Raw genomic sequence first — 10,622 nt, 5'->3', positions numbered from 1 at the left:
TAAAATCATAAATTAGAACTATTATTAAAAAGGCAATCAAAATCGAAGAACGTAATGAAAAATGAAATTCAATAATATAGGGAGATAAAAGGTAGATTTCTTCCTAATCTACCCTGCCCCCTCCCAAATTGTGACGTAAACAAAATTCTCTACAAAACAAAAACTGATAATCAGTTGATCTAAAGTGTCAGAAGTGTAGTATAGTAAGTTAAATACGTTAAATATATGGGAAAAATGGCAGAAAAGGAGACGTTGGAAAAAAATGATGAAATCGAATGGGTTCCTAAACACTTTTTTGAGGCATATGTCACAGAAAGTGCCTTCCAAAAGTTGAAACGCAAATCCAAAGAAAATCCTATGGTTCCTATTGGTAATTATATTAAAAACATAACGCTAAATATACATATATTGCGAATGAAATAGTGAATTTTGACTGTCATTACTAATTTTCGAAATTCTCATAATTTATCAAAAATGTATTTATTTCCATTTATTAAAGATTCAAACATAACCTATTCATTAACTGTGCTTTGTATACGACTGTTCTATAGAAATATATGACTCTTATTGTATTTATTTATTATTATTTGTTTAGGAGGTAACTTTTGAAAACTTTCGACGTAATATTCGTTTTTTTGTTGTTTATGGATGTATGTCATTTGTGTACATAATACTTGATTATATACAGTTTTTGCTTTAAAAAACACGTTTCAAGAGTTTAGCAAATATGACAGTTGGCTTTCATAGATTCTATAGTGTAATTTTATATCAAGATCTTTTATTTTCAGGCTGATTTTAAAAGGTGTATTAAAATCATTTGAAGCGTATATTTGAATGTTTGCAGTACAGAACTAGATAAATTTTTGCAGAAAAAGGGTTTTGTGCATAAAAAATTCTTTAAAAATCAAATGCATGTTGTGTTAAAAGGATTTGTTCAAAATCTTATTTCTGATGTAGTAATAAAGAGATTACTTAAAACTTTTTTTAAATTAACTTTTTTTTGAAGATTCATAATTTTAATTGAAAATTCATCTCGTTTTAAAAATGTAACTACTTTGCTGAAAATAATTTTTTTTTGTTACTAAAAATGTATATATTCCTGTAGAAAATTTAACTATTTTGCTGAAAATATGTTGTTTTTTTATTAAGATTTTGATTTTTAACGGAAAATTCAACTATTCTCTTTTTGGTTGAAAATTGATCTTTTTGGATTAAAATTCAACGGTTTGGTTAAAAATTGATATTTTTTATTTAAAAATTAAAATATGTGTTTGAAAATGTATGTACTTAGTGAAAAATTCGTATTTTTTGTAGAAAATTAATCTTTGTTATCATTTTAGTTGAAAATTTAATCCCTTTTGTTGAAAATTAATTTCTCCCACTGAAAATTTAACTTTTACATTTTTGCAATTCACATATTTGGTTAAAAAATCGGTTTTTGTTCTAGTAGAAAATGACTTTTTTCTTTCAAAGTTAATCTTCTTGTATAAGAATTCTTCTTTTCAGATAAAAATTAAAGTATTCTAGTTATATATTTATCATTTTAGTCGAAAAAGCATCTTTTAGTTATGAAATAAAATTATTCAGTTGAAAGTTTAAATCTTTTGCTAAAAATTAAATTTTTATGGATGCAGATTCATTATTTTAATTAAAAATCATTTATTTAGTTGAAAAATTGAGTTATTGAATGCAAACTTGTTTTTTCATTGGAAGAAAAGGAATTTTTTGCCAAAAATTTAACTTTTGTTGAAAATTTGTTTCTTTTTTGGTTGAAAATTATTATTTTTTTTTTTACTGAAAATGTGTCTAATATTCCAGTTCAATATTCCATATTTTAGTTCAAAATTCATCTCTGATTGAACATTCATTTTTTGACTAAAAATTTAATTTTTCAATATTTAGTTGAAAATTTTTCTTTCTCAGTTGATTATTCATCTTTCCTGGTTGAGCATTGAGTTTTTAACTTAACCCGTTAACCCCAAGGGGGGGGGGTCAATTTGACCCAGGCCGAAATTTCAAATCAGCGCCATTTTCGAACCAAGCAAGGAGACCGGTTCTTACCAACGCCTAAAAAATTGTACTCAAGGATAGAAGCCTCACGCAGAGTTTCGATGGTTTCGACTTGCTAGTATCCTTCAGTCAGCTATAGGGTTCATTCAAAGTGCAGTTCGGGCCGATCCCCCCCCCCCTGGGGTTTACGTATGCATTTGGTCAGACCACACTTATGGTATTTTTACTATTTTTCTTTTTTTTCTATACTAGCGAGGTCGTCTGTGTACATATTTAGTTTAAAAAATAATTTTTTGTTGCTAAATAAGTGGTTCTGCATAGAAAAATGTGTATATTTCTATCAAAAACTCCTACATTCACACCTAAAATAATGCATGAGTTCATGTTAAAAATTAAGGGTTTTTATTCCTGGAAAATTTCTTAGAAAATTTTTTCTTTGAAAGGCACACTCTTTCCCTTTAATTTTCTTTTTGAACTGTTCAATTTGATTAATTTGTCTCTGAGTTATGAATTTTTGAACAAAAACTATTATTTTCTATGAGTTTATTTGTTTATTGTTAAATATGTCATCAATAATTTTAAAAAACACATATAGCGAAATTGTACCTTCATGTAGACGCTTCAAACAAGAACCATGCATTTTTTCAGATTTTTAGGAACACGTTTTCGATTTTTTTAAAGCGCCGGGTCGATTTGACCCCCCCCCCCCCCCCCCCCCCCCCATGGGGTTAAGTGTTGCAAAAAAGCCCTGGGGTTAACGGGTTAATTACATATTTCAGGTTTGGTCGACAATTTATCTTTTTAGTACAAATTAATTTTTGTTTGTTGAGAATTCAACTATTTCAGTTGAAGATTCACTTTTTTTTAAGTTGAAAATCAATTTTCTAACCAAAAATGTAACTATTTGCTTGAATATTTGTCTTCTTTCATGGCAAGTTAAGGTATTTCTTTAAAAATTGTAACTATTTGCATGACTAAACTATTTGCATTTATCTTCTTTGATGGCTAGTTAAGGTACTTCGTTAAAAATTCATGTATATTGTTTCAAAATTCTATTTTTTGGGAGAAAATAAATATTTTTTGCTTAATCTTTAATATTTGTTGTTCTTTTTTCTTTTTAAAATTAATTCTATTGTTAAAAAATTAATCTTTTTGGTGGAAAATTGAAGTATTCCAGTTAATTATTTATCATTTTAGTTAAAAATGTATCTTTTGGTTTCGCGAGTAAACTTTTGTTTATTTTTTTTTTCTATTTGAAAAATAGGTTTTTAGTCGCTGTCCATGACGGTTTTCAAAACCCATGAAAGAAATTTTAAATTCTTGAATGATTCACTCGGAATTAGTAAACTTTTTGTAATCAAACTCATTTTTCTCAATTTTGAAATTTATCATCGCGAGAAAAATTTTTCGTTTAAACTAAAAATTGCAGTTTTTATCGTATTGCGGACTCTAGCCTATTAAAATTTTAGGTTTCTGTCACTGAGATTGTAAACTTCCACCTTCTATTTCTTGAAAATGGATAATTTTTTTCAATCATACTTTTTTTTATCAATTGAGGAACACTTCAGCTCAATAGCAAACTTTTTTGATCTTTAAATGGTGATTTCGGTTTTGTAGGATGTTATTTCGTTCTCTTGAAAAATTTCGAATTTCAAATTCCATGTTTTAAACTTTAAATTCGTTTATTATGAAATTTGACTATTATCACTTGGTCCATATTTGGCCGAATTTAAATTCTTTAAAATTATTTCAGTTTACCTATTTTTGGAGGTTCATATTTTTAATTCGATTTATATGTTTTCAAGTAGATAGTGCTAATTCTACCAAATAGTTGAATTTTCAAAATAGAAAAGATCAATTTCTAACCCAGAATGGAATAAATTTTGTATTTTTTAAATCAATTTGTCGAATTTTTAAGCCGGAAAGAAGATTTTTCTACAAAACATTCGAATTTTCAACAAAAAAAGTTCATTTGCAACACAACAAAAAATTTTATCAAAAAATGATTAATTCTCACAAAAAATATAAATTATCAATCAAGAGGGTTTATTTTTGGCTAAGAAAGTCGAATTTTTGATCAAATATGTAAGTTTTTAACCAAATACAATTAAAATCTTGATCAAGAGGATCAAGACGAGTTCCAAAAAAGTCGATCTTTCAACAAAATACATTAATTTTGAACAAAATTTAGTTTCCAAGTAAAGAAGATAAATTTTTAACCAAAAATGAATTAAATTTTCATTAGAAAAAATTAATTATTATTATTTTAACCAAAAAGGACCAAATTTCTACTAAAAGGGCATTATAAACCATAATGAAACGAAATTGCAATCAAATGGTTTATTTTTCAATCAAAAAGGATGACTGTGAAGTCTGAGATTAATAAAAACAAATTTTTGTAATTTGTAGACCAAAGAATAATAGATTAAATATTGACACCGTACTTTTAACATTTTTTAACATTTAAAAATCACAGAAATACATTTTTAAGGTACTTCTGCATGAACTATTTATCAAACCAGAATTAAATTCGACAATTTGAAACTAATTTGAATTTTTTATAAGATTCTATTTTCCACGTTTTCGGATATATTTTTCATGTAAATCTATTAAATTATTTTATTTTTATATCAAAATTTTATTTTAAAAATTCAACAGTAAGAAAAACTAACCATTTACGTGCATGATGAATCTCAAAAAATTCAAGACCAATAATGTAACATTTTATGTAATCAAGACGCATACAACAGTTTTTCTATTTATATTTAACATGAGCACAATTAAGTTAATTTTTTGTAAATTAAGAGTCTAAATTATATTTTTACAATAAACTAAAGATAACCATTTTCACATTTAAATAGTAGTTTTTAAAATCAAAACAATCGGTTAATTTTGGTTAGTTCTATTACAAATTTGAGCATTTCCATGACAAATCATCTTAAGAATAGTGTAACATTGTGAGCTATCTATATAAAAAATGAATAAAAAGTGGGGGTTTTCAGAAATTCAGTTTAAAAATTAGATTTTGAAAAATCCAAGAAGTTTTTGAAATTTTAATGTTAAAAAATTATTATTTCTTAAACGGCGTCCTATTAAGAATAATTAAAAAAAATACACCTTAATATTATTAAAAGCACAAAAATAGTGAAAGTTTAATGGAAAAAAGGACCCAAATTTTCAATTGTGAATATCTCCTAAGTTTTTGTATTTAAAAAAAATTATTTTAGTGTTTTTGTCTCAACACCTAAGAGAACGAATACGAAATTTTTCATCAAAATTACTAACAATAGATGTAATTCTTCAGATTATTTGAGATAGATCTGCTCTACTATAATATGATAAGTTTCATTTCGAAAATTGAAACTTTACAGGTTTTTCATATTTTTCAAATGAAAACGTTTTAGAAAGAAAAATTAAAACTTTACAGGTTTTTCATATTTTTAAAATGAATACGTCTTAGAAAGAAAAACTGAAAACTTAAATCAGTTCGAGGATCTTTCTCCTATTATAAGGCCTCAATTAAGTTTTGAAGATTTTGGCTATTCGTGAATAGCGACAAAAAAACCTTTTTTGGCTCAAAGTTAACTATTTAGTTGAAAGTGGAACTATGTTAAAAAATTTGGTTTAATTGATTCATCATTTTAGTTGAAAACATTCTTTATGTTTTAAAATTCAACTATTTTATTAACAAACATTTTTTTTTGTAAATTAATTTCTTAAACTGAAAATTTAACTATTCCATGTTTAGTTTAACATTGATATTCTTCAGTTGAAAATTCACCTTTTTCATTGAAAATTCATTTTTTGGACAAACATTTAACTTTAAGATATAAAGTTAAAAATTCGATTGAAAATTCATGCTTTTTGTTAAAAATTCCTCTTTTTGGGAGAAAACTAATCTTTTTGGTTGAAAATTCATTTGCTTGATTGAAAATTAGTTTTTTAAATCGAAAATTAAATTTTTAAACTCAAAATCCATCTATTTTATTTTTTGTCCAAAATTTATCTTTTTTACAGACATTTAATATTCTTGTTTGAAGCTTCATCTATTTGGACCAGAATTTAACTATTTTTTACTAAATTCAACTATTTTCTTGAAAATTTGTCTTTTTTTTGGTAGAAAATTTATCTTTTAGATTGAAAATTCAACTATTGTGTTAAGAAATATTATTTTTTGGTGGAAGATTAATTATTTTCGTTAAAAACTATTTTTGTTGCTTAAAAATTTACCTGTTTCGTTAAAATTAATTTTTTCGACTGAAAATCTTGGTATTTCATTTTTGTTAGAAAACAGATGTTTTTTAGGTTGAGAATTAGGCTATTTTTGGTTAAGGATTCAAAAAATTGGTTGAGAATTCGTATTTTTTGATTTAATTTAACTTGCTTTTATTGAAAATTAATATATTTTTGGTGGAAATATCAACTACTACACTTTTTAATGATAATTAATTTTTTTTATTGAAGATATATCACTTTGATTGTAAATTTAACTATTTTGCTGAAAATTCCCTTTTTTATTCAAAGAAAACTAATTAACTAAAAAACTAACTAACTAACTAACTGGGAATGTGATTCCTGTTGCAAAAATACAATTTTTTGTTGATATTTGAAAATATAAAATTACTTTTGCTCGTGTCAAATACAAATTTTTATTCTGCTAATTATTCCTTGACTGCAAAAAATATAGAATTATCAGGGCATTTTGTCGAGAGCGTCCTCAATTGTTTAAAAATTGAATAACTATGATTTTTTATTTGTTATAGTAGGTTTATATTATTGTCATTAACTATTTTGTTTTAAATTAGTTTTTTTTTTATTTGAATTTAATTGTTTTAACTGAACATTTAACTGTTATATTTTTTGATTGAAAATTGATCGTTTTTGTTGAAAATTCGGTCTTTTTGGTAGAAAATTAACCTTCTTTGACTAATAGTCAACTCATGTTGAAAAGTCGTCTTTTTTACAGAATTAAATTGTTTTTTATTATAAATTATAATATTTTTTGGTTTTAGTAACAAATACTACAATTTTTCGTTAAGAATTCATCTTTTTTGTAATAAAAATTTAATTACTTGGTTCGAAGTTGAACTCTTTTATTAAAAATTAATTTTTTGGGGTAAGATTCATAATTTTAATTATTCATCTCCTTGGTTGCAAAGTGAGATATTTTGTTGAAATTTTATTGATATTTTGTTGATTTTAGCTAAAAAGTCATCGCTTTGGTTGAAAACTAATTTTTTATTAACAATTTAACTACTCCATTTATGGTTCAAAATTGATTTTTAGTTTTCAGAATTTAACTATTTGATTCCGGAATGTTCTTTCTAAATTGAAAATTCAACTATTTCGCTGAAAATTCATGTCTTTCGTTAAAAAGTCGGCTCTTTGGTAACAATTTATCTTGTTTGAAAATTCATCTTTTTGGTTCAAAATTCCTAGGTTTGTTTGAAAATTTAAGTACTCCAGTTAAATATTCATCATTTTAGTTGAAATTTTATCTTTTTTTTTTACAAATTAAAACTACTTGGTGGAAAGTTGAACTCCTTTATTGATCTTTGGTTGAAAATTTTAATATTTTGTTGAAAATTCGTTTATATTTTTGTAGAACATTAATTCATTTTATTGAAAATTTAATTATTCCATCTAAACTCTTTTGTTAAAGGTTCATATTTTTTGTTCAAAAGTCATACCTATTTCAGTTGAAGATTTATTTCTTTTGAAAATTTTGAAAGAGTTCATCCAATAATCTGCATTTTCGCTTAAACAATAAAATAAGTAATTAATTTTTATTTTAAAAGCTACAAGAAAACTTTGTGCATTAATTTCAGATTTTTAAATTAAAATAGTAGAGAAAAAAGTGTTTTTTTTTAGATATCTGCTTAATTATAACTAAAAAGAATTTTTCGTAGCTATGTCTATTTAGATTCTGTTGTTTTTTGAACTGACAAAATTAAATTTATCAGACAAAAATAGTTTGAAATTGTTTGGGGTAATTTCGAAAGATGGTCCGAGAATTAATTGAAAATGGCGCCATGGCCTATTTTTGATAAACGGCTTCAATTACAAAATATTTAAGTAACTTTAAAGTTTCTTGAACTGACAAAATTAAACTTATCCGGCAACAATAGTTTCAAATTGTTTGGGGTAATTTCGAGAGATGATCCGAAAATTAATTAAAAATGGCGCCATGTGCCATGGCCTATTTTTGATAAACGGCTTCAATTACAAAATATTTTAATAACTTTAAAGTGTCTTGAACTAACAAAATTAAACTTATCCGACAACAATAGTTTCAAATTGTCTGGGGTAATTTCAAGAGATGGTCCGAGAATTAATTGAAAATGGCACCATGCGCCATGGCCTCTTTTTGATAAACGGCTTCAATTACAAAATATTCTATTAAATCTAAAGTGTCCCTAAAAATTTAGAATATTTTAGCTATTCTGAGGATCCAATATTTTGTTCTACTGCATTTTATTGTTTTCATAGGGCTTGGCATGACAATTTGTGCTTTAAGTTATGGTCTTTACAACTTCTACCACGGACGTCATGCGTTGCAACAACATAGTATGCGTGCTCGAGTTACTTTTCAAGGATTGACACTTGCTGCCATATGTTACAGTATGTACATTGAAGGGCAAAACCGACTGAAAAAGGATCAAGAAGCAAGAGAAAAAGCAAAATCCTCAAAAGTTTAATTTTCCCTAGCAAATTGTCTTTGTATAGTTGTTAGATTTAGAAATTTATTTTATAATATAGTATATGCTACGATTAATAATTAATCAAATTAATGGCAATTTGTCACTGAAAAATTGCAATTAAATGTACCATTGTTTGCACCTGTGAAAAATAGGGATTCATAATGGACAAAAGCTGAATAAAAGTAAAAAAATCATTATATTTTAAATTAATTGCCTTTATTTATATTCGTCTCGTACCGTAAATCACAATAAATCGAGTTTCAAAATTTTCAATACCGTAAGAGTATTAATAGCTTAATATTGATTCAATATTCAATTAATTGTATCATTCAAATAAATGCAGATCCACAAGTTTTATACATTATCGCTGTAACATACATTACAATGAAAGTTAGGTACAAAATAGGTTTCTACATTATTAGTGACGATGAAAAATGTTTAACACTAATCTAAACATCTCAACGTCTTCACTGTTATTCAAGTTTCAATTTTTAATTCGCTTTTTCTCTAACAAAATCATAATCTCCAGCAGTGATTACGTTCATTATATTCTCTACGAAAATTTGATCCGTAGGAAAATTACACTTATCCATGATTCTTTTTTTTTCAATATAAGCAGTGCCATGGAATGGAAATCGCGATAAACTTGCTCATATCTCAGAATTTTCTCCGCATTTTTGATTCGCGTCATAAAATACACTGAAACTCAATCTCTTTAAATTATTGTACACTTGTACAGAAATCTCATCGAAGAGAATATTGCGAATAATAAATTCTCGTTTGGTTGACTTTCAACAAAAAATACATATTTTCTGCAATAAAATTGCCTCGCAATTATTGTAAATCGAAAACTTCTACAATTATTTCCTTGCATGCATATAAAAGTGCAGAGGCATGGAATAAAGTATCTAGGGTAACAAAAGCGTAATTCGATTTTCGAAAAAAATTATTACATTTATTGCTTAGCAGATGATCATAACGAATATGGTCTAAAAAAAAAACTTGATTTCACCTGCAAAAAAAAAAGAAACAATTGCTTGACGCAAATAAACATTATCTATTCGCGCTAAGCGCAAATAGAACATGAACCCAAGTTTCACGAATTAAATAAACTCTCGCATGACAAAATGTAGAAAAAAAAATCCAGAGTATCGGCAGGCAAGAACCATAAACTTTATGATCGCTACTATCTCCGAGAGTCTTTTTTCACATTTTCGTTCTTTTAATATATATATTTTTTATCGTTCAGTCTTTTCGAGTCGAGTGCGACGATATGAAGACATTTAAAAAGTAGACTATGAAAGCAAAAGTCTCTTTGTCCGAAACTCCTAGACGAAATAATCTGTTTCCTTGTTCAGCAATTCGTCGTCGTTTATTGTATTCTTGTTCTACAAGAACAAATATAGTTTTGTTCTAAATTGCACAATTTAGGAAGATTTCGCTAATTCTGGGAAGATTAGAGAGACTATTGAATCGGGGATTCGGATTTCGACTTAATCGTGGCTTTTGTTGGAAAATGGCCAATGGGATTTGAGGGCACTGGCACTGAGTTTTCGAGGTCCACTTGTACTCAAAGATCGCGATCGCAAACTTGGCGGACTGTTGCTCGAACTGCAGCTGCTCAGACTTGTGCTTGGAGTTAGTCCGAAGATTTCCTGAACTGTTGGACGCGAAGAGGCGAAATCCAGTTGCACCGATTCTGAAATATTCAAAATTGCAAATTAGACAGAAATATTAAAATGATCATTAATTATATTTTATCAGGGTGGCGATGCAGCGAAAAATTTTTAATTCTCGGTGAACTAAAAGCAACATACGAGGGTAGTTCAATAAGTCCTTAGAATGACCAACAGATGGCGCGCGAATCGCTCCAAATCATCTGTTTTCAGTCAGCACCACTCCCGACTAGAT

General features: G+C 26.8%; 2 protein-coding genes across 2 annotated transcripts in view; one reads left to right on the top strand and one right to left on the bottom strand.

The window, feature by feature from the left end:
• Window positions 1-133: 133 nt before the first annotated feature.
• LOC117172164 (HIG1 domain family member 2A, mitochondrial) lies at window positions 134-8,917 on the top strand. The gene is made up of 2 exons (XM_033359977.1): window positions 134-370; window positions 8,500-8,917. The coding sequence occupies exons 1-2, from the start codon at window positions 226-228 to the stop codon at window positions 8,706-8,708; spliced, it is 354 nt and encodes a 117-aa protein (XP_033215868.1). The 5' UTR covers window positions 134-225; the 3' UTR covers window positions 8,709-8,917.
• LOC117172163 (rhotekin-2-like) overlaps window positions 8,915-10,622 on the bottom strand; it is a 252,101-nt gene continuing 250,393 nt past the window's right edge. The window contains exon 9 of the mRNA XM_033359975.1: window positions 8,915-10,410. Within this exon, the coding sequence (XP_033215866.1) occupies window positions 10,205-10,410 (206 nt within the window). The 3' untranslated portion in view covers window positions 8,915-10,204. The remainder of the gene's footprint in view (window positions 10,411-10,622) is intronic.

This window comes from Belonocnema kinseyi, chromosome 4 (genome assembly GCF_010883055.1).
Source record: "Belonocnema kinseyi isolate 2016_QV_RU_SX_M_011 chromosome 4, B_treatae_v1, whole genome shotgun sequence".
In the NCBI taxonomy this organism is placed as follows: Eukaryota; Metazoa; Arthropoda; class Insecta; order Hymenoptera; family Cynipidae; genus Belonocnema; species Belonocnema kinseyi.
This window is presented reverse-complemented; position numbering and strand designations above follow the sequence as displayed.

Excerpts from the sequence above, each read along its gene's own strand:
- LOC117172164 (XM_033359977.1), top strand. The coding sequence starts at position 226 with ATGGGAAAAATGGCAGAAAAGGAGACGTTGGAAAAAAATGATGAAATC. Across the intron at positions 371-8,499 it reads AAATCCTATGGTTCCTATTG|GGCTTGGCATGACAATTTGT; the intron begins GTAATTATATTA and ends TTGTTTTCATAG.